This window comes from Notolabrus celidotus, chromosome 16, assembly GCF_009762535.1.
Source record: "Notolabrus celidotus isolate fNotCel1 chromosome 16, fNotCel1.pri, whole genome shotgun sequence".
In the NCBI taxonomy this organism is placed as follows: domain Eukaryota; kingdom Metazoa; phylum Chordata; class Actinopteri; order Labriformes; family Labridae; genus Notolabrus; species Notolabrus celidotus.
Genome location: NC_048287.1, coordinates 23,269,143 through 23,292,796, shown reverse-complemented (window position 1 = coordinate 23,292,796; position 23,654 = coordinate 23,269,143). Strand labels below are relative to the sequence as shown.

The following is a 23,654-nucleotide window of genomic DNA, read 5'->3' as shown; positions in this document are numbered from 1 at the left end:
GTTTCCCACTCTGCTCAAACATACAAACATTCACTGTCCAACCTGAGAAAGGGAGTTGAGCTATGTAACATTTGTTTCATTCATGATGAACATTTCAAGCTAAGTTGTCTGTGCTTGGAGTAACTTAGTTACTGTTTTTATTCCATGGTATAGTTTTTAGAGATTTCAAGTAGTGGTTTCTGAATAAACATGATGTAACAGAATGTACTGCTATGTAGTCTTGACTGCACTTATGTATTGTGAGATTTTTTGAGAAGTACTTTGAATACTTAAGTATTTTTAAAAGCAAGTACTTCAGTACTTTAACTCAAGTAATAATTTGACAGAGCAACTTTCACTTGTATTTGAGTAATATTTGACCAGGAGTATCTAAACTTTGACTTAAGCAATGAAGCTGTGTACTTTGTCCATCACTGCATACGACCCACTATTCATACGCTCAGATTTGAACTACTTTACTTTCCATGATTATATGTACTTCTAAACATAAGAAATAAATGCCAAATATCTTCATGATGGTGTGAGCAAATCAATGCGAAAAGTCAAGAGAGCAACTCCTTAAAGTATGTGACAATTAATGGTTTCATACTTTGAAGATTTGGAGAGTTCAAGAAATGATATGTGGATAAGATATTCAAAACGATTGCAGTCAATTTCTAAATGTAACAAAAAAAAATCCATCTTTTTTTTACTGAGTTCCATTTCTAGGATTTAAATCAAGTGGACTAGTTTCTTGTCTTTTTTTTCCTCCAGAGTGTGTATCATCTTACTTTCATTGGATCTCTGGCAGAACAGTGCGTCTTTCTTGCTGTCCACAGTGCCCTGTAAATGCCCCCTGCTGGCAACAACAGGGAGGAGTGACGTGAATAAAAAAAAATGGAATACTTTATACCACAATTACAAATGAAAAAAAAAATAAGAATAACAAATCTTAATATTTCAGACAAGGTGACATCCACTGAACCTAGATTTGAATAAATAAAAATCAAACAGTTACTACTTGCAGGAGCCCAAAGATCAACTCATGAGCTAATTTATTTTACACTAATAGTCAAAAGAAAACAACGTACAAAAATAAAGAAAATAAAGCTAAAACAGTAATCAAAAAATATCACCATCCCTTGAGTTATCATCATACTTCAATTCAGTCTGGGCTGATGATTGACTCATCCCTGGGCTGTGTAAAGGAGCTATAGGCGGTTGTTAGCGCAACAGAGAAAACAATATATGGTATGTTTTCCTAATGCACAAACTTAATGTTCTAAATAGTGACATACGGTAGACATACTGCATGTAAGGAGACGGTCTTATTAAAACATGTATCAACAAGGTTTAAGAAAACATCATGGCCCATTTGGTTTATGATAAAGATAACCTAAAGGATGGCAAGTTCTGCTATAAAACGTGATATCTTTCAAGTAAAAAAGCAGCACCATGCATGACAGAGAAATGTACAAATGATAAAACACTCATCGCGTATGTGCACATGTAAAATGGAATATCCAAAGGCCTCATGGGTGAGTGTTTTTAAGAGTTTCCCAGCATGCTCATCCCGCAGTCTGCTCCCGAATCCGGACAGGCCTCCATTCGAGCCAGTCTGCTCTGCTCCAAGGCAATGGCCTCTGCAGAGTGCTTGCATTTCTCTGATCCACACTGACAGGTGAAGTACTTGCTCTTAATGTCCCAAAAGCGATCCCCATAGTCGAATCTAAAGACAAAGATGAGGCCAGTTAGGTTTTTTACAACATTAGAGGATCAAGAGAGGTCAGATGGTCAGGTCTCTGTATCTCACCCCAGCTCCTGCCCGTTGAGTATGTCCCTAGAGCTGAAGAAGGCGATGCGAGGGAATCTCAGGTCCTGATGCAGCATGAACACACGCACAGGGATGAGGTTTGGGTCACACAGGTGGTTGATGAAGCGGCTGATGTTGCCATAATATCGGGCGTCGATACAATACACTTCCCCATCCTTCAAGGAAGAGGAAAACCTGGTGTCATTTTTCAAACTTACTACTGCAATTACCTCATTGTGCATGACATATGAATTAATGTACATCTTACATCTCAAGAAAAAAATGATGCACTGCCATAAAATTTGGAACGAACACTCAAGAAATTTGAGGCGCAGGACATTTTTGTGTTTTGTTGTGGAAGTTTTTCCCGTTACTGGTGAATAATGAAATAGAGACCCCTAACATGGGGAAAGCTTAAACATTTATACCTGATGACCGCCCCCTAAGGTGTGTTTCACACCCTTTGTCTGCTGCAGGTATCTTTACTGGAGCGGGGTTATGTATTCATAAAGGAGGCTTCGGGGGTCTAGACATCATAATTTAAAACACAAAGGGACCTGGTGTCTTGGAAAGGGGACAGGAGATGGGACTGCTCAAGCACTACAGGTATCTGCATCAAGACAGGGTTGTGTATTTGGGGGGAGGTTTTAGAGGGTCTAGACATTGCATTGTAAAACACAAAACCGAAATTTGCCATTACAGTTTTTTTTTTTAATCAAATTCATTGAAGAAAAAAAGTAGATATGTCATCCGCCACGTTGTGTATTTTTTCTGTAGTATTCCAAGAGCTTCAGCTGTTTCAATGGTTTGTATTTTTTTGTTTTTACCTTGATAAAAAAATCAATTAAAGATTACGTCATTCTTTGGTTTTAACATGTTAAACTTTTTCATCAGGAAGGAAACATTTCTTGACAATGATTGACTCAAATGTTTAAACAGTCAACCTTTAACTGTTTAGTGGAGATTAGTATTTAACAATAAAGTGATGTTTGATGTAGCAAGTGTGCGATAAGATCTGACGCCATGGCGCAGAATATAAAACCTTTTTTATGTCTCTTTAAATCCAGGAGCTAAATGATTTATCAATGAGGAAACACATTAAAGTACCTGAGGTAAGACTTTATTTAATTTTTTTCCCCTCCTACCTTCACAAGTGCTAACACAACACCTTCCATAGATGATAGTACCTCAAAGTCTGTTGTAGCTCAGTTGTCATCTGTATGTGTCAGAAATGAAAGACTACGCATGTTTAAAGAGCGTCACCTTATTGTCCAGATCAAACAGGTAGGAGTCGTCTTCTCTGACGTCTGCCTCTGCGTCAGAGATCAGCTCCCCGACGTATCTGAGTGGACAGAGGACAGATGTTTCATTTCCTGTCTATGACTTTTCATATCAAAACACACTGTGACGTCTCTCTCTCTCCTTCTCTCTTACTCGCAGATGAAGCTCCCCTGAGGGATATCCTGCAGAGCTCGAACTCCCCAGCCCATCTTCTCCGTCCTGTAGAGCTGAAGACGGACCCTGCAGTGTAAAAAGTGGAAAATGATGAGGACCAGGTCTTTCTCATTTATAGAGAGATGTTACACTGGGTGAGTTGTGCTCAAAACTCTTACTTGATGCCCGCCTGAACCACCCTGTTCTTGCATGTTCTGTAACAAGAACACGCCATGTTGCATTCAAATATAAGAGGAGGCTCAATTTTGTTGAACTCCTGAAGCAGCCGCTGGTCCTGGAAGAATGAGACAACCAGAGATTAGTATCCTCTTGTTGGGTTTTTGCACATAGGCCCTATTGTTACTCTGGACACTCAAAGCAAACCACCAGGATTACTGCTGAACATTCAGAATCTTTGGGCGGTTAAGGTTGATTTATGTGAAGTGCACACTGGGTTCAAGAGGATGTGACTGTAAACACTTCTTCTTACCTTGTCGTACCAGCAGCGAATACTAAGCTGTCCACAGAGACAGTTACTGGACGAGCAGTCATCGGTGCAGCTGCAGTGCTAAAGTGAAGATATTTAACAGGAGATGAAGTAAAACGTTTCTTTAACAAAGAGTTCAATTCTGAGTCTGATTCCTTTTTTTGTTCTACCTGTAAGTGTGTGATGTTTCGGTCTATATTCATGGCTGAAGTTTCACAGTTCTCAGACACATATTTGTAGTCTGAAGGACAGCCCTCATCATCCACCGCGTTCACACAGGGGATCGGTACGTTCTCGTAGCCCTGAGCGATGTCACTAGAACAGAAAGATGGAGATTACGAGACGAGTCAATCTACCACAGGAAGACAGTCTTCCATTAAAACCTACCTGCAGATGATTCTTTCAGTCCGAAGCATGCGATTGGTTATTCCTCTCCTCAGCTTCCGGTTGATCTGGAGTGCCACCCAGACTGGCGTGTCAGCCCGGGCGAGGCTGAGAGGTGTGTCTCCTTCCCTGTTCATGATGTCGATGTCTGCACCTCTGGACAGAAACAACCTGCAGAGGAGAGAAAGAAGCTCACATCACTGAGTCTGACACTTTGGACAGATGAGCAGACAAAATCAAGACTTCTGCATGGACTCCGAGACAAACAGAGGTTTGCATCTTTAGTCTGTGTTCTGCTTAGATTGTTACAATTGGCACAGTTGAAAGCATGAAAAATACACTATTTCTAGGATTACTTTTGATGCTAGTTAAATTGCACACCCATATAGTGGGCGGCTCGGGTGTAATTACTGCCTGCGGCCCCTTTCTGGCATGTCATTGCTCAACTCTCTCTCCCAGTTTCCAGCTCTATCCACAGTCCTCTCCTCTCTAATAATCTCATCTATTTGGTCTAAATAGCTATATCTCATATGTTCCCTAATAGTTAGAAGTGATGAATGGCTGCTATTGCTCCAAATAAAGCAAACGACACCTGTGACTGAGGCTACAGCTAATGACTCACGTTACACATTCCAGGTACCCCTCTCTGGCAGCGATGTGGAGCGGCGTGTCTCCGTGCACGTTCACTGAGGCGATGGAGCAGCCAGCGTTCAACACCAGCTCCGCTATGTCCACGTTTCCTGCATATGCGGCCCAGTGAAGACACACGTTCAGCTCCTGAGGGAAGAGACGGGACTGTTGTAAGGTATTAATCTGAAATATTCTTATGAAGCTACACTCATACTGTCCGTCAAGCTGCAACTCCTGCTTGAGAAAGGAATATATATTCCTAGGATGTATTTCAAGATCACTGATTAAATTTGAGTGAAATATCAGAGCATGTGATTTTTCTTGACACACGGTCCAGAAAATACATCATACATGTTTGAAGAAACTGCCGGGGGATTTGGGGGTTAACATGTTGCATCATCCTCAGCATTTGTGACTAGATACTCACCTTGTCGTTAATCGTGACGTCAGCGCCTCGGTTCAGCAGCGCTTTGATCACTCTCACGTGTTTGTGCTCTGCAGCCCAGATAATCGGCGTCCAACCACCGGTGTCCTGAAACCACATAAAGAATGATGTGCTCTCATTCAGCAAGAGCAATGCAATGTAATTCACTTCAATAAGTTTAAATGTTGGCAAAAGGCAGAGTGTTGCATGTGGAGTGACAGAATACAACATTTTTAAAAGCAAACTCAAGAGCTACCTTTTTAGTCTGGCTTTTTAGTCTAGCAGTGTTTTATTCAATCTCATCTTTTTATTATGTAGTTACAATTTAAGTATACTTTAAAAGTTATTTACTGTCCTATTTAATCTATTATAGATACATATATGTATTCATATTATTCATTCACTTCATTTTACTTTTATTTATTAATTTATTTATTTTGGACTCATTTGTTTTCTATTTGTTTATTTCTATTTGTGCAGAGTCTTTATTACTACAGGTATCAGTGGAGACATTTTCTGTGAGTGATTCTTCCTCCTAACTGGTTGACAAAAAGTCTTAAGTGAATTTGAGAGTTTTTAACTCCTTTTAAATCAAGACACAAAATGTTCCACAGCTAATCTCTTGTCATAGCAGAGCAAAGAAATTGAAAAAAAAAAAGGATTCATTCAAATAAAGTCACATGTATTCAAGTACTTCAGGGCCATATAATTACATTACCTGTGCGTTTACATCGACCTGCCCCGTTTCTAGAAGCATATTAACAATCTCCAGGTTTCCCAGCTTGGCTGCGTGATGGAGGCCAGTGTAGCCGTCGTCCTCCTGAAAACCAGGGACACAAACAGAGACTGAAAACCCAGTCAGAACAAACTGACAAGTTCACATTTATATTTTTATTTTGACACTCACAACATGATAGACACATGCGCCCGTCTGGATTAGGTAGCGAGCCACCTCGATGTGATTGTTGATGATGGCGTCTATCAGAGGGGTCCTCTGGTCCTTGTCCTGGGCGTCCACCTGAGCCCCAGCCTGTCAGTGTACGATCAAAAAGAATCTTTTATCTAAAGCACAAGATGAAGAACGGTTATACAAGACGACTTACAAACAGAGAAGAATGAGTACTTCAGGTGACCGTCCATGCAAAGTTATCTTTTGCTGCAACCCATTGAAAAAAAAGAAACTGACAACCAAACTTTTGGCCACATGAGGGCAGTGTGAGGAAGTTGTTGACAGCTGTAAACATCTGTTTAGATGTTAAATTCTCCACTTTACTGCAGCCTGTCACAAAATAAGTTATGAGCTAACTTAGATGTGTTTAGCGTGACACTAAAACAGCTGCTCAATATCCAAAGTCTTCGCTATGTCAGCGGCGAGAGTGAACCAGAACAGTGACTTTATGGGTTTGAAAGCTGAAGTGTGTCCGAAAGCTCCCATAGCCCAGGAAGTTTGGGCTCAAGCTGCCACTATGGGATACATCTTTGGCATTGTCCCATTGTTTTTAACACCATTTTAGACATTTCTGTGGAAAATAAAGTAGTTATAGTCACTTAATAATGTGCGTTCTAATCAGAGAAAAGAGCTCAACAAGGCCTGAATCACCTGGACCAGTATGTAGCAGATCTCCAGCAGACCTCTCTGAGCCGCTGCATGAAGAGCAGAGCGCCGGTTCTGAGCGTCAGGCTGGTATGTTGGATCTATGCCTTCCACTGAAACAAACACGGATACAAATTTATAAATCTTTACAAACATCTGTTCGAAAGTGCACAAAGAATCAACTCTCACATAGACAGTGTGATTAAAGACAGAGAGCACTAAAGGTATTCATGTCTTTATATACACACACACACACACACACACACACACACACACACACACACAGAAACGTGTTGTTTTTCTGTCACTCACTCAGCATGAGCAGAACTCTCTGCACCTCTCCTTGTTTGGCAGCAGGGTACAGCTGGCGGGGGTGGAACCTCAGTTTCTTTTTCCTGGAAAATACCAAAAACAACAAATCACTGATGTGACCTCATTCTGTCTGATGTCCGCTGATTACTGATGACCACATTGTTTCCCTAAAGAGCTAAATCACAAAGAACCTACAGAGTTTTGTCCTTTCATTAAATCCTCTAAGGTTTGAAAAGCCACATGCACTTCTGCCATGGCTGTATGATAAAATGTGTTTTTGCAAAAACGGCTGAAAAAGCAGATTCACACATGAGAGTGGATGTTCATATTGACCTTTCATGGACAGATATTGATGTTTGTTCCTCATGTGCCCCACAAGCACAAGAGAGAGAGTTTTCTGTTTTTTTTATGCACAAAAACTCTGCAATCCTCTAGCTTTGGACATTCAAACAGCCCTCTCCCTCTCTCCCTGTTTCTCTCCGTGCGTTTTTAAAAGGAAACTTGAGACCTACATTTTTAATCTGACTTAGAGTAATTTAAGGGTTAAGTCAAAGTTTTTATTGACTTCATAATAGTTTAAGTTTGTTGTATTAATTTATTTTAATTCACATTTTATTGCTTTAAATATATTTTTGTTTTTTTGTTTTTTCTTAATTAATAAGTTTAAATTGTTTTTTAATTATTTGTATTTTTCATTATTTCAACTGTTGCTGTCTACATATCCCTTTTTTCTCTCTTGTTGTGAAGCATTTTGGGCTGCATGCATTTGTATATGAAAGGTGCTATATGAATACAGATGATTGAGTTTGTTGTAGGGATGTACACGATTAATTGATTGTTAAGACATTACTCAAAACACGCATTTTTGTTTTCAATTTTCCGTCATGTGGAACAAACATCACGTGGTCTCATATTACATTCAGCTATCAGGGATGTGTTTGAAGTTTAAAGCATGTTTCGATGTGATTCAGCTGTTAAAGGTGTTGCACACAGTGGAGACGCTCGGCTGGTGGCTGCAGCTGTGCGTCAGGTTTTATTATATTTTATACATTTTATACAGTCTATGGTCAGGTCTCCTCCACGTGTGATTTTTACAGAGGATCAATACGCAACTGCTGCCAACAACGTCACGGACACGAAGGTTGAAAACTTTAAACAGGATATTTCTCCACTTTTAGATACAAAGCCAACAGACAGTGGGAATTGCTAGTACGCTATGTTTGCAGACCAGCAACATCAGAGCCGTCTGGGCTTTTCTGCAGCTGGACTGATTATGACCCGGTTGAACTCCCGACTGACACCTGACCGAATACACATGTTTATTTTTCTCAATAAGAACGAGTAGGCAGAAAACTGGACACTGTGAGTCTGAAGTACGCTCCTGTTAGTATTATGAGCCTTCACTTTATAAGACTATGTCCGTGGAGAATATTTTTATGAGCCTGGTCGTTGATAATCAGTGTCAAACATGTACCCATATTCAATACCGTCAGTTATATGCATTTGTTTCTGTAGAAAATATAATCTAGGGTGAAAAAACGTATTTGGCATTGTTTTAGACATAAGAATGATAATGTTTTTTTTAAATTGATTAATCAATAATTGATCGTTAACATTTCAAAAATCGATCACGGAAAATACTTAAAATGTACATCCCTAGTTTGTTGTTATACTTTTGTTGTTGCAGATCAATTCTATTCAATTAATGCAAGTTTATGAACTGTGGGTCAAATCTTTAAGTAGTGAAAACTTCCTCTGCTCAACAAAACACAGGTGTGAACACCTTTTCTCCCTTTAATTGTTGGGATAATAATAACTGTGCATTAAAACATGTTTGAATAAAGTATTATATGGATAATACATAACGAGGAACACTCCTGAGTCTTGAAGTTTTGATATTTTGATAAAAATTCTAGAATCGAACCTCTCTATGTCCTGTGTCAGAATTGCCTTTTGCAGCGCCGTCCTGCTCGGCCCAGGTGGGAGTGCTCCGGGGCTGATGGGTTTCCCATTTGGCATACAGAGAGACGGCCCCACGCTGTCCACGCCCTCCTCTGCTGGAGGTGCAGTGATGGCAGTTGTTGCAGAAGCGACAGGCTGAGGGGGCTGCTGCTGCTGCTGCTCCACCGCCGGTTTGACCAAACCGTGGCTACGAATACGGGCACTGAGAAGAGCAGAGAGGAGGAAAATTTGATGAAACTGAATTTGAAAAAAAGAGTCAAGGAGCCTGCTCTCCTCACACATCATGTGGAGTTACCTCACAGGTCTTTCAGGCATCTTCCCGTCCTTCATCCCTCCTGTTGAGGCGGTGAGGGAGGGTGCGGTGGGGAAGGACGGCGGCAGAGACGGGGTGGTGGTGGAGGAGGCCGACATGGTGACGACGGTAGTGGCGGAGGTTGTGGCTGAGCTGAAGGAGGGGATGGTGACCTCCTGGGCCTCCGAGGCATCTTCACCGCAGTGTGGACAGAAAATCATACCGCATCCGTTTCCTCTGCTGCGCCCTCCGCCCAGCACCGTCACACAACCACGGTGGAAACGGTGGGCGATGCGCTGGTCTGGGCAACACTCAAGAAACGTACCCTGAAGGAGGAGAGCGAGAAGAGGTGTTAGAGAGGGGACTGAAAAAGTTTTAGAGTTTAGGGAGATGAAAAAAGAGAAAGATATATACAGGATGGAAAAACAGAAAGTAAAAGCACAAACCACAGTTGATGAGAAAGAGATATGGAGGAGGGAAAAGAGGAGAAGACAGCAGTATATCAAAGAAGGAGAGATAGGAGAGGGATGTGAGATATCAAGGAGGTGCAGGAGGAAAGGAAACAGGATGTTGAGGAGTAAAAAGTGACTAGATTAAGATAAAATTGTAGAAAAGAGAAGAAGAAGGTGGGATACAGAGGAGAAGAAGGAGAAGAAAATCAAGAAGAGAAAAGGCAAAGGAATGACGAAGAAAGAAGAGAAGAAAGTAAGAAATCAAAAGGTAGAGAGGAGGATAAAGAAGGTTTTGAAATGAAGAAAGGAAAGAAGAGAGACGTCAGCTAAGGGGGAGAAAGGGGATGAAAGTAAGACTCAAAGGAAGAACTAGAAGAGTAGAAGTAAATCAGATGTCGAGCGGGAAGAGGTGCAAAAGAAAATCTGATAAAGGAAGATAAAAGGGTCGAAAATCAGAATGTTGCAGAGGAGCAAGGAAAAAGTTAATTGAGGAGAAGAAAATAGGAGGAGGAGAAAAGAGAATACAATAAGAAGTTGAGGGGAAGAAATGAAAAAGCGAGATACCAAGAAGGAGAAATAAAAGACTGAGCAATAGGACAGTAGAGTAATACTTTAGAAGAGAATGAAGGGAAGAAGATTTCTTAAAAACACAAACAAGAGGAGAAGAAAGATAGAGATAGATGATAGAGAAAGAAAGCAGGATAACAAGGAGGAGAAGATAACAAAGAAGGAATTACATCAAATATAAGAAGGAGAAACAAAAGGAGAATTAAGAGAGCCTCACTGCGATGCAGAAGTATCCACAGCCCGGGCAGCAGTGATGTTTGACCATGTGAGAGCGATGGACGTCACACAGAACCATGAGGGGCACCCGGCTGGATGGACGCATCGTCTCCCCTTTTATTGTCCGGTTGATACAAGCCCTCAGCTGGAACAAAGAGGAGCAGGAGGGGAGTTATCTGGATGCTCTAAGAGCTATCAAACTGAGAGGACCAAACCTGTACTCTCTTAAATATCTTAAATACACAGTAATAATGCAGACAGTGGCATCTCTTTGGAACAAAAACATGCACATGCAAGATTAAAAACAAACTTATAAAAAGCAGGGCGGAAACAAACCTCTCCGTTGACGCTCTCGATGGCCATACACTGTCTGCTGACGCGCTGACTGGTGCTGTCCACGCGAGGAGCCTCCATCCTGCAGCTGCACAGAGGGAGCTCCTCCAGACGCTCCGTGTCTCCTGCATCACTTCCTTCTGCGGAGGAGAGAGGGAACAAGTTCATTGTTAAATCTTCAAGTTCTCTTTAAATCTCTTATCTTTGGTTGGTTTCATTCTTCTGGCTTTGTTTTACTTCTTTTTATTCTCTTGTTGTTTATTTAAGCAGTTTTTTACTTGTTTTATTCCTTTTCATCTTTCGTGGTCTACCTTTTTACTTTCTTCTCTTTCTCTGTCTTTTCTTATGTGGCTTAAATCCCTGCTGTTCTGTTTAAATGTTTTAATTTTCTTAAAGTATTCCTCGCATTTCTCTTTTTTTATTTCTAAAACACTTTGTTACCCTGTTACCATTTCATTTATACATTATATTCATAACCTGCAAGTATGGGCAATTGCAGATTCACAAATTTGAATAGGAACGTGGCTACTAGGATCTATTTATACTGGAGCACACAAACTTAAGAGAGGCAAAGGTTTATCCTGATAAGTTGTATGAAAAGGCGCCTGAAAAAACCAGAGGATAACCAGTTTTCTATTCTGTATCCCACATGAATGCTGTATAGTTAATATTTAAGAGAAAGGGAATTTTGGGTGACTCTGCAAACGTACCATGATGAGGGGAGAGGGTCAGACTGTCGGCAGCAGCGATGTCCAGAGCATCCAGGGGAACCTCTGTGTAATCATTTGACCGTTCAGCTGAAAAGACAAAACGATTCAATGAGATGCTACAGTTTGACCTATACCTTTAACATCCGTTTGTCACATTTTATGTAGATTTCAGATTACATGTATTGTTATTGAACTCAAATGAAGTTAAAAATCCATTAGTGTGCGTTACACTGGCCAAGAAAAGAGTCTTCTTCAATTAAAGCATCTGCACATTGATGGGGATGGCACTGCTGAATTGAGCCTGAAGGTTCAAGACTTTTAATCTGGATAAATAAAACCTCACCTGTAGCTGTCTCCACCACATCAGTCCTGTTTTTCTTCTCTTCTTGTGAAGACTCCTCGCTCTCGTTTCTGTGCCGCAATGCTCTCTGCGTCCCAGACTCTGAACTCTGCAGAGAGAAATATGTCTTAATATGACAAGATTTTAAGTGATGTAGTTTATCTTTAATGTTGCAAATAACCTTTAGAGAGTACATCACTATTTTACCTAATAAAGACTTGCTGTTGTGGTGTTTTTAAAGCTGTGCGTATGCGTGTGTGTGGGGTTGTGTAGGTGTGACGTGTTAGCGCTCCTCCTTGGGCCAGTGACAATGAGAGCACTGACAGGTAGCCTTAAAAGGAGCTGTGACTTATTCTATTCTACTGGGTGCAATGGCGGAGAGGAACAGCTTTTTCCGATCATATTTTACATCTTTAAGTTGAATTGTTGCATTTGCCTGATTTTTTGTCTTTCATTCTGACTCTACCCACTGAGCCACATCTACTACAACTGTTGGATTAGCCATGTCAACTCACATGATCTGATGTGTCCATTGAGCCCTCTGTCTCCTTAGTTTGCTGCCTTGTTTCTGCCTCGCCATCTCTGAACTATAAAAGAAACAAAAAGAAGAGGTGTTCAATAAGAGAAAAATCCTTACCATCCAGATAGCAAAAACTTTGCTGTAGCACCACTCCATAACATGTACATTTATTGACTGTGATTGATCTGGGTCTGACACCTTTCCTGAAGCTCCCTTCAACGGGCTGGGAGTCTGACTTTTCTCAGCTGCTTCCTCCTCTGACTTCCTCCCACTGCTGTTGCTTTTCTCCGCTGTGGCTTTGGTTACAGGCTCTGACTTTTTATGGACTAACTTTTCCTCCTGAGATTTAAGGGAGTGAATTCAGAGCAAAAATTAAGATGGTTTAAAAAAAAAGAGTATCAACAACCGACTCCTTGTTAGTGCTAGGATTTGTTTATGATAATCTTGCAAACATAGAATCTCACCACAGTCTGAGCGTTGTCAGGAACATTCTCAGACTTCTCAGAAGCACCGTCAGATAAACGGTCCAGCTTTCTCCTCTTTGCAGCTGATGGAAACATAGATAGTGAGTGAGATTTTACTCAAACAAGTCCCTCTAGCTCATCCTTCTCAAGACAATGTGATTATTTTGGACAGATTTGTTATTGTTAGTACACTAAAGCAACTTACCCATGTCAGAGTCTGAGGAAAGGGAGGCAGAGGATCCTGAAGGTGCAACAGTCAACTCAAAGTTGCTCATCTGTGAAACAAAAGCATCAACAACTCAAAAATTGTCACTAACTGAGAGAAACACATTTGATTTAACTCGTGTCCAACAGAAACTTAAATAACATGGTTTACTTGAGGTGATATCGGCTCACCTGCCCTAGTGGAGGCCTGTTCATAGTCTTGCGGGCACGATGGATCTTGTGTGGGGCGGGGGACACAGAGGGAGATGAAGAAGCTACAGCAGAGGAAGAGGAAGGAGTAGGTCCAGGGATGGATTTGCTGCTGCCAGGTCCGGAAACACTCATCTTTGCTCTGCCTGGGGATAACGTTGAAGAGGTGGAGGGAGAAGAGGAGGATGAAGACGCCGATGTTGATGGGAGAGATTTTGCAGCATGTCCTGAAAGAAGAGGGATCAATCAGTTACTGTAACCTGCCAGAAAAAACTTAAATTGGTATTATTAATCAGTATGACAATTCATTTAACACGAGGAGAGCCACTGAGAGGGATCAGGGAGCAAAAAAATCTGCAAAAAATTGCATAATGAAGTAACTATAATATCATGTGATGTAGCAGCCTTACAGCTACAGAGGTAGAGCCTTATTCAGAGATCAAACATCTTATTGTCTGCTGAATTTAGGCTCCAGAATCAAATTCTATTTATAGGAAATATTCGTTTAAGACTCATTAGAGTAAATCAAATAGAAAGCTGTTGTTTCAGCAAAGATAACAAAAGATACCTGGATCCGGATCTTACCTGCAGCTGGTTTCTTTGGAGAGGATGCAGGAGATCTCTTCTCTCCCTCCTCTCCAGCTCTTGAGGAGTCCTTCCCAGGCTGCTGAGATGACAACATGGATGACATACCACCCATTGGCTCTGTCTTTTTGGCAACAGCAGCTGTGATGATGGTTGCATTATCTGGAAAAAGTTAAGATCAAGTATGAGGACGGTTTGCTTGCGTGGCTGAAGAGGACAGATTTCAAGCACATGTATATCTCTACCTGTGATGGCTGCAGACATACCTTCTTTCACATGACTTGGTCCAGCCTCTGACTCTGCTGGTGCATCTGAGTCCTTTCCTTCAGGGGGCTCCTTGCAGAGGAAACAAAAAACAGGAAATTATCAATCAGAAAATAATAGTTTGACAGGATTCAAGAGTATGGCATATCTATTACATGCAGTTTGCTCTACAGCATTCCAACTCCTGCACATATTATTGGTTCTGTACATATTTTTCTTAGAATACCATAATTTACTTTGAATTACTTTTTTTTAAATCACTATTTTCATATGCTCTTCATTGTAATGGTTAATGCACTGCTGTAACATTGTAAATTCCCCTGTTGTGGGACGAATAATCTTTGACTCTACGGTGGCATCAGCCATCTTCTTTGGAGTGGTCTGCTGGGGAAGTAGTATCTCTGCTGCTGACGGGAAGAAGCTGAACAGACTGGTGAAGAAGGCCAGCTCTGTCCTGGGCTGCCCGCTGGACCCTATGGAGGTGGTGGCTGACAGGAGGATGGTAGCAAAGCTATCCTCTCTGATGGACAACACGACACATCCCCTCCAGGAGACCATAACAACAATAAGCAGCTCCTTCGGTGATAGACTTCTTCACCTGCGGTGTCTCACGGAGAGATACTGCAGGTCTTTTCTTCCTGCAGTGGTCAGACTCTATAAGATACGTTTATCTTTTACCTCTTTGATTTTAATTTTAATTGCTAATAACTTTTTAATAATTGTTCATTTATAGGCTCTTGTTTGCTTCATATACTTCTTTTGCACTTTATCTGCTCTGTTACTGTAACACTTGAATTTCCCCGTGGTGGGACGAGTAAAGGAATCTCTTATCTTATCTGATCTTCTGATTCCAGTACAAATTTAAAGGAGTACCAAACCACAGGGACGTTTGCTGTATATTATGAAATAATAATCTCCGTTTTTCATATTTTCTTGAAGATTGTGAGACTCACTAAATTAATAGCTAAATGTCAACATCTGCTTATGTATTTATAAGTGCACCTGTCTACGTGACTTACTTCCGCCTTCTCCTCAACAAAATAAACTCGTCCACCAATGACTGGTCGCCTCTTCTGTGACGTCAAGTACCGCCATCAGTCAATCAACCCATTCATGCTTTTAAACACAAACAAAAGCCAGCTTATTTCTCCCAACGTAGTCGTAAAACAAAAAAAGACAGTAACGTAGATGACGAATGTATTTTGGTATTTCTTCCCCCTGGTACTATCTCATAAATATCACAATGTGAAAAAAAAGAAGCAGTTAGTCCCACTATTATCTTTGAAAACTATACTACATACAGTGTACAGCACAAACACCTCTTAACGATGTGAAAACAACGCAATACAACGACTAAGCAATGATGCAAAAGGTCAAAGCACCTGGTTTAGAAGCAAGAAAAAGCGGATTTAAGAGCGATTTGGTGACTTTACACAGAACAGCTGGAGGCTAACGTGGCTAACAGTGTAGCACAGATTGCAACAAAGAGCTCCTGTAAGCGACATTTAGGAACACTTTCTCGATGGCAGACTGCCGATGAGTTGCCACGCTTCTGTCATATTATCTACCTCGTTTAGAAGAGGCTAGAAAAGCGTCACCGTGAATAACATGCAGTTATGTGTTGCAGTGGGTTTGCTACCTTTGTCGTTGTCTCGGATGCCGACATGTTTCACGCATAGAAGCACCGACGAATATGAACGTGCTGCGTCATCGCGTAGCCCCGCCCCCGCACTGCGTGTCCATTGGAGATGGGATTTAGGGCTCGTTGAAGGGAACCGGATCTTGAGGAGCCGTTCCTTTCAAAGAGCCGTTCAAAAGACTGGCTCTTTTAGGCTCATTGTTATATTTATTTATCTATTTAGAAGTCAAACAGGGGTAACTCGTTTTTATCAATGAAATACAGTGGCCCTGAAGGACAAAACACATTTTCAAAAGATGAAACACTTTTACAAAGTTGGAGACAAGTTTACATTTTGGAAAACATTTTTACATTTTAGAAAACAAAATTACATCAGCAAAACACTTTTACCAAAGACAAAACCAATTTATATTTAAGAAAACAATTTTACAAAAGAAGAAACACTTTTACCATTTCTGAAACAAATTAAAATTTTTACGGAAAGGGAATGTACCAAATACCAGAAGTGATCCGGAAGTGATCGAGTGAGGGGTCATTAAGTTTGTTTTGATGAAGAGAAACCAAATGGAGATGGACATGGTTTACTGAGACTCCCACCCTGCAGGATGGAGCGCTACCGCAGGTCCTTCATCCCATCTGCAATCAGACTGTTTAACACCAGCACTGCTGTGTCCCGTTAATCATCTGTTCTCATCTTTCATTACACTACATGGAAGTTACTATGTGACTTGGCACATTCACAAATAACTACTGTATCCATCTGAATCCCACTGTTCTTCATACTGTGTATGTTTGTTTTTAAATAACCTGGTGCCATTTTTATCGTGTAATAACTTACCTTATCTATTTATCAGATAGAAGTGTACATAGTGTGTATACATCTGTAATAGTTGACATATTTTATTTCATTTTACTTTATTTTATTTTATTTTATTATATCATATTTTATCTTTGTCATTGCTATTATTATTGTTATCATATTTTTAACTATATTAGTACATTGTTGTATTCCCCTGTCCCGTGTTGTAAGCTGCTGTAACAAAAGAATTTCCCCCAATGGGGGACCAATCAAGTAAATCTTATCTTATAATCGGTTCACTTAAAAGAGTCGTTCAAAAGACCGACTCGTTCTTGAACGTCACATCGCTGAAGTCCATTGATTTGTTTGAGAACCGCTGATCAGAAGTCAGCGTGCGTACTCTGAATGTTGGGCGAACAACAGGGAGAGGCTCACCAAGAAAACCGATTCACAGTCAGCTGAGAGGCGGAAGACCATGAAGACCAGTGGCTTTAATACGTTTTAACGAGACGGTCGTCCTCAAAAAGAGATAGGCCAAAAAGTAAACAGAAACCGAGGTGGAGAAGGACTTGATTCATCGACCTGAGGAGGGCAGCAATACGCCGCTGTTGAGTCTAGCCTGTCTCACCCAAAGAAGAAGATGAGGAAACACTGCCAGCTAACTAACATTCAGCGGATGTCCTGTTGAAACTGACCTACGTTTGGTGTTTTAGAAAGCCTACAACACACTCAACGAAAGGAAGGTGAGTGACAGCAAAGTTTGACGATTACCAGCGAGATTTTATTTGTTCCTGTGGTCAGACTTCATCAAGCTAACAGGTAGCTCAAGTAAGCTAACGTGTACACAAGTTAGAAAGGCCAGGGAGAATAAAGACACATATATTACAGCGAGTTGTGGTTATAACACTAATAATCGTCACCTAATGAGAGTTAAGATACTTAGAATTGACGACATGATGGACATTTCTATGTAGCTTGTTAAACGCTAACACCCCATGGCTAACTTGTGGAATAAGTGTGGAATATCCGTGCAATAACATACCTTACTATCTATTTATCAGATAGAAGTCTATATAGTGTGTTTACATCTGTAATAGTTGTCATATATTATTTCATTTTACTTTATTTTATTCCATTTTTTTTATTTTATTTTATTTTATTTTATTCTATTTTATTTCATTCTATTTTACTTTATTTGATTCTATTGTATTTGATTCTATTCTATTTCATTTGATTCTATTCTCTTTTATTTTACCTTTGTCATTGCTATTATTATTGTTATCATATTTTTAACTATGTTAGTACATTGTTGTATTCCCCTGTCCCGTGTTGTAAGCTGCTGTAACAAAAGAATTTCCCCCAATGGGGGACCAATAAAGTATATCTTATCTTATCTTAAGTCAGCGACAAGATTCACCCACGGTTTTATACTGATTTTCAAGAAAACTGGATTGAACTCAAAATTTAATTATTATTTTATTCAATTCTCAGATATGGACAGTTGCAATATATATTGTTTCTCTTATATTTCTTTGTTAAAAAAAGTAATCCTTTTTCATTTTTAAGGTGTGTTGTAACTCAAATAAAACCACTGCATACTTTTTTTTCAGTACCTTGCAAAAAAAACTAAAAATGACCGCAGAAAAATACCTTGCTGGAAAATTTCAAAACGATTCCCAAATGAAAGTATTAAATATTTTTTGAAAAAGTAAGGTAAATCTCTTTTAAATTAGGGATGTAAATTTCAAGTATTCTACTTGATCAATCTTGGAAATGTTAACAATCAATTATCGTTTAGCCGTTAAAAAAAAAACGTAATTGTTTTCCATGTCAAAAAGAATCCCAAATCCGTTTTTTCCCCCTAAATCAAATTTTCCTTCTTGACACAATGTATATAACTGATTGTATTAAACAACTACGGATCATATAGAGGTGTACAAAATGTTAAACACGCTGAATATCAATGTGAGGAGCAGGCTCATGAATAATCTCTGCAGACGCATGGTCATATGTGAAGTCTCAGATATGTCCTTACATCCCTAATAGAAAGGGATCATTATTTAGATAAAGCAGCAATTCGTCACAAAGTATGCCTTTAATATCACTTTGTTATTATCAAAACTTTGAATCAGGTAGTTTACCTTGATATCAAATCATTTAGGATCTCAATAACTTCCATCTCTATGCAGACGACACGCAATTATACCCCCCACTCATCATCAAATTTGGGGAAATAAACGACTGATTACCAAATAATTTGTATGATATTTTGTTAAAATGTCAACAAATCGTTTCCCCTCTCTCTTTCCAGTTTGCCTTTTCCGTGTTGGCCTCAGAATTTTATATTTTTTGGGCTGCTCTCTGATCTACTTATTTCATATCTTTGCTTATTAGAAATCATGGAGAGGCTGTGTTTCCGGTTACCGAGCCACGGGGACACGACCCTGAAGCACATGAATTCACTGAGGACCCGCCAGCACTTCTGTGACATCACCATTGTGGCCAGCAACAACCAGACGTTCAGGGGTCACAAAGTGGTGTTGGCTGCCTGCTCGCCCTTTCTGAGGGACCAGTTCCTCCTCAACCCGTCTTCCAAACTTCAGGTACAAGTCAACACCCACAATATCACAGTGTCAACGCAGAATAAATGTGCTTCTTCATGTTGTTTAACATTTCCCCAGGTTTCGATGCTGTACAGTGCCACAGTGGTGTGTGATCTGCTTCAGTCCTGTTACACTGGCGTCTTGCAGTTTAACCCTGAGGAGATTGTTAACTACCTGACTGCTGCAAGCTACCTGCAGATGGAGCACATAGTAGAGCGCTGTCGCGGAGCACTGAAGAAATATGTACAACTTAAAAACCCAAACTCACCAAAGGTCAGTTTAAAACAGTAACTTTGAGTTTGTATCGTATTTCTCTCTTGTGTATACATATGTTATAAAGTGACTGCTTCACACAAACCTCAAAGGTTACATTTTTCATGCATATTTTGAAGTCCTATCATCTTCTTGTCCTGTTTTTACCGTCAGATGACTTCAGAGGAAGCACCGCCCCGGCCTGTGATCGTCAACGGGAGTGTTCATTCTGTCCCACCTCCACTCACAAACCGCCCCACCCTCATGGACACACACAGTCCTGAAGTGCGCTCAGCAGTGGAGGAGAAAAACACTGATGTGTCCCCTCAGGAGACGGGTCCCACGCTGGATGAGCCATGTATTAAGGTATTAAGAAAATAACAGAAATGTTGTAGTCTGCAGTGGTGAGCTGACGAATGAGCCATGAGTCTTCTGGTCTCAGCAGCCTTGATGCCACCAGATCCCTTGATCCTGATGTGTTGGACACTCAGACAGACGAGAGGAGGAGCTCTACCTCTTTCCTTTGTTCTCGCAGGACTTTGATATTGATTCATAAACGGTCTCGGTAGAGAATCGGTGAGAGGTGATTAAAGGGGAGTTGAATAGAGAACAGGGTTACAGGATTAAAAGGTGAAGAGAGGACAGGATCAACACAGAAAAGAGACTTTCAGGGGTTTGTTAAAAATTCCCTCTAAATGTTCATGTGAGAATACTCTACAATTTTAATTAATTAAAAGCGCTGTGTGTTTACTAGTTTGGGGTTTTGATTTGTAAGCAATTTGGGGAAAGTTCCTCCATATTTAGATGTTTTTGTAGACTAAACTCACATTTCCTCACAGCAGGACACAAACTTCACAGTGTTTCCTCTCTTTAAGGTGAATGGATCAGATGAAGAAGAAGAGTCCAGACAAGAGGACTACGATGTCCTCAAAGTGTACATCTCTGAAGAAGAGCAGCTGAACAGAGATGGAGAGAAGGAGAGAGGAGTACCCTCTGATGGAGCTCAGGAGGGATGCTACCCAGAGACAGAAGGTGTTGTGATTGGAGGAGAGAGCAGTGAATTTGACTTGAATCCTACAGAGGATGATGTCAGTTTCGGGGGGCTTTCGGCAGAGGGGCTTCGGGCTTTCAGGCGCAGGCTGTCAGACCCTAAAATCATTCAGGGCAGAGGAAGAGGCAGGGGGCGGGGTTTTAAGAGGAAAAGGTGGATGACAACACCGGAGAAAAGAGCTCCTGGCATGGATAACCACTCAGATATGTGGTTTCTTGCAGCTGCAGGGATGGGAGGGGGTTTGGGCCCGGACCACAGCCAGGACGGGCTTAAAAGAGGAGGGTTTGTCTCAGTTGAACTCCCACAGTTAGACTTCAGCATGACTGACAATCAGGGGGATAAGGTCTCACCAATGGATGCGAGTTTGTCCCATTTTGTCCTGGAGGAGTGTGGTGGAGGTGCTGGAGAGGGGAGTTCAGGGCTGACTGTAGGAACAAATGAGGGCGGGGACGAGTCTGTGGCAGTGGTGGGATCCACTTCAAGCGTAGTGGGGCCTGTAATCTGCGAACACTGTGGCATGACGTTCCCCTCCCCTTACTCCCTTGCCCTCCACACCCGCTCCACCCACCTGCTGTACGCCTGCCCCTGCTGCGGCAAACACTTCCACCACTCGGCCAACCTCACCCGTCACATGGCCGTGCACCGAGGCGCCGGTAAGACCCACCAGTGCCCCCTGTGCTACAAGACGTTCACCCAGAAATCCACGCTTATAGACCACATGAACCTGCACAGCGGAGAGCGACCACACCGCTGCGCGTACTGCCACGCCCGCTTCGCCCACAAGCCCGCTTTGCGGCGCCACCTGAAGGAGCAGCACGGGAAAACCACGGGGCAGAACTCGCTGCATGAGCAGGAGGAGAGGGAGAGAGCGAGAGAAGCCGCCGGAACTGTTCGTGAAGAAGAGCAGGAATATCTGGTGACAGAACAAGGGTCTTAGACCAAAGCTTTACAGACGGGGAACAATGTGACACATAGTGAGGGAAGTGTCCTGTGTGGAGGTCATTTGGAGAGTGGAAAGACCTCTTGGTAGTCAAGCAGGGTCGAGATACTAACCATGAGGCCTTAAATAACTGTGAAAAGAGCTTCAAAGTTAAACATTCGTCAGTTGCATAAAACAGTGCATGATGGATTTGGGTAAGAAATGACTGGGACAGCGTAGTCCTTCACCTTCTTATTTGGAGAAAGAAGCAGTTTTTGATTCATCATAGCAAGAAAAGTCCAGGTGTTAATAATTTACTAATTAAGACTGTGATGTAATCATCTGTACCAGCTGACTGTGAGCCTTAGATTGTAAGACTTGAGATGCTTAAAGTCATTCAACCCTCGTTATCTCAATTATTCACACCCGATCGTCCAACACACGTCAAAGGACCTCTCACTAACTGAACTCCAAAGTGACGCTCACAGCTGAATAAAGTGGAGGGATCAAATACAGCAGTAAGCTTAGGAACAAAGTCCCACAGAAACAGGACCTCTGTGAAGCCATGGTTCCATTTCACAGCTAAACAGTTCAGTCAGACAACTCACGTTTAAATTGTTTATTGTAGCAGCAAATACATATTCATGTTTGGCGCCCAGGCTCTGGCCTCATCACTCCCTGCAGATAAGTTTACATGCAGACATTGAGGAGTGATGAGCAAAACATACTGAACACCCCCCTGGAGCCTGCAGGTGGATGCTGGGGTGGCGGTGGGGATGAAAGAAAATTCAGCAATAGGCATGCAGGCAGCAGAGGCGTTGACAGGCAGAGGGCAGGATTGGATGATGGTTATGAGAGTGGGACATGTGACGTGTATAGCAGTGCAGCTCGAGTGGTCTGCCTGAACTAGCTCGCAGGCGTCTCTCCATTTGTTAACATAAATCACCCTCAGATAGACTCCTAAAAATCACTCCACAGTCAGAGAACTCTCTGCTTGGTGGCATTTCTCCTCTGTAGACATCTTGTTTTCAGTCTTCCAGTCCATACACAAAAATAATTCATATTATTGGAACTATAGAAAAGTTGAATAAGATCCAGATAACATTGCATACTTTTTGATTTGCATCTCTGTGATACTGTATTTTGATCTTACATAATAAGGCAGTTTACGTCACTTTAGTTAATCACATAGAACTTTCATTCACAAAGTGTTTGTGACAAATTAACATTGTGAAACCTGGTCAGCAAGTAGGCATCCATGCAGACTTGATTTTGGATGGTTTAACCCACTCCCGCTCTCAGAGGTTTTGTACAGCGCTCACTGGGATTGGTTTGAGAAAGGCTGTGTAATAGTGAGCGGTCCACCACACTGAGCACTGTCCAAAACCTCTGAGAGTGGACTGGGAGTCAGTCAACTCCATCCTATCGAGTATCGATATGTTGGCGTTCTCACCATGTGTAACGCGGTTTATGATTGGTTATGAGGCATAAACTGCGTTTGCCAGGATTAAAAAACCATGATGAAGATGAAAAAAATCAACACATTTACAATGTATTTACGATCTAATGAACCTATATTGAGTCTTGGAACAGCTGTTGGTTTATTCGATTATGAAGTGTTTTAGATTTACATGAAGGCTACTTACAAAAAGTAAGCAGACATCAGATTGAAAATATCATGCCCTCAACCAAAGAAATGCCACCAAAAAAGATGTTGTTTCTCTTATTTTGGAGAGACTTTTTGAGTGTGCGAATTGGTCATTTATGTAAACTGTTCTAACCTCTAACACAAAGTTCCTTTTTTCCTGGGAGTGATGGGAGTTGGTCCCATAGCTTGCTGTTGTATCTGATCCCTCCACCTTGATGAGCGCCGCTTCATTCGGCTCTGTCTTCAGAGCGTTCTCCGTAGCAGAGTGGATGTGGACCGGTCTGGGGAAGGGCCTGAGTCTAGCCCTCTTTGTCTTAATCATTCACACCTGTGCTTCTCACACTGTGACATGTCAAAGTGTCCTCATCCACTGAGACCTGTTGATTTTTATGCTTGTTAGAAAAGTTTGACTAGTTTGGACTGAGAACTGTAATCTTACACTTGAACATATGTAATACACGTTGAGTATGATGTGTGGTTACTTTACTGCTGTAAAGAATATAATTGAAAATCACATCTATGTTCCATGTGATGATGTTTAAAGACTGATGATGAACATCTCTGAGT

At 41.3% G+C, this 23,654-nt stretch overlaps 2 protein-coding genes across 4 annotated transcripts; one reads left to right on the top strand and one right to left on the bottom strand.

Annotated features, from left to right (window-relative positions):
* Nucleotides 1-996: 996 nt before the first annotated feature.
* ehmt2 (euchromatic histone-lysine N-methyltransferase 2) lies at nt 997-16,036 on the bottom strand. 2 transcript variants are annotated; one of them, XM_034705603.1, is made up of 28 exons: nt 15,816-16,036; nt 14,179-14,248; nt 13,913-14,074; nt 13,310-13,554; nt 13,119-13,188; nt 12,914-12,996; nt 12,648-12,788; nt 12,445-12,516; nt 11,933-12,038; nt 11,590-11,676; nt 10,883-11,019; nt 10,548-10,691; nt 9,315-9,637; nt 8,982-9,221; nt 7,058-7,140; nt 6,752-6,858; nt 6,059-6,181; nt 5,870-5,971; nt 5,155-5,259; nt 4,720-4,874; nt 4,101-4,268; nt 3,884-4,028; nt 3,717-3,794; nt 3,406-3,521; nt 3,227-3,313; nt 3,056-3,134; nt 1,793-1,968; nt 997-1,708 (listed from the first exon to the last, which is right to left on the bottom strand). In XM_034705603.1, the coding sequence occupies exons 1-28, from the start codon at nt 15,840-15,842 to the stop codon at nt 1,528-1,530; spliced, it is 3,612 nt and encodes a 1,203-aa protein (XP_034561494.1). In that variant the 5' UTR covers nt 15,843-16,036; the 3' UTR covers nt 997-1,527. The 2 variants fall into 2 exon arrangements, with proteins under 2 accessions (XP_034561494.1, XP_034561495.1); XM_034705604.1 differs by lacking the exon at nt 15,816-16,036 and adding an exon at nt 15,196-15,287.
* A 942-nt stretch (nt 16,037-16,978) lies between these two features.
* Nucleotides 16,979-23,647, top strand: LOC117827567 (zinc finger and BTB domain-containing protein 12-like). Of its 2 annotated transcripts, XM_034704159.1 has the most exons (5): nt 16,979-17,357; nt 19,009-19,217; nt 19,296-19,490; nt 19,644-19,835; nt 20,345-23,647. In XM_034704159.1, exons 2-5 carry the CDS (start codon nt 19,014-19,016, stop codon nt 21,455-21,457), a joined length of 1,704 nt encoding a protein of 567 aa, XP_034560050.1. In that variant the 5' UTR covers nt 16,979-17,357; nt 19,009-19,013; the 3' UTR covers nt 21,458-23,647. The 2 variants fall into 2 exon arrangements, with proteins under 2 accessions (XP_034560050.1, XP_034560049.1); XM_034704158.1 differs by having other exon boundaries at nt 19,009-19,490.
* Nucleotides 23,648-23,654: the final 7 nt, after the last annotated feature.

Coding starts and splice junctions, on each gene's coding strand:
- ehmt2 (XM_034705603.1), bottom strand. CDS start 15,842: ATGTCGGCATCCGAGACAACGACAAAG. Junction 12,517..12,647: donor TGAAGGGAGCTTCAGGAAAG/GTGTCAGACCCA, acceptor TTTCTTTTATAG/TTCAGAGATGGCGAGGCAGA. Junction 1,709..1,792: donor CTCAACGGGCAGGAGCTGGG/GTGAGATACAGA, acceptor CTTTGTCTTTAG/ATTCGACTATGGGGATCGCT.
- LOC117827567 (XM_034704158.1), top strand. CDS start 19,014: ATGGAGAGGCTGTGTTTCCGGTTACCGAGCCACGGGGACACGACCCTG. Junction 19,491..19,643: donor AAAACCCAAACTCACCAAAG/GTCAGTTTAAAA, acceptor TTTTACCGTCAG/ATGACTTCAGAGGAAGCACC. Junction 19,836..20,344: donor TGGATGAGCCATGTATTAAG/GTATTAAGAAAA, acceptor CCTCTCTTTAAG/GTGAATGGATCAGATGAAGA.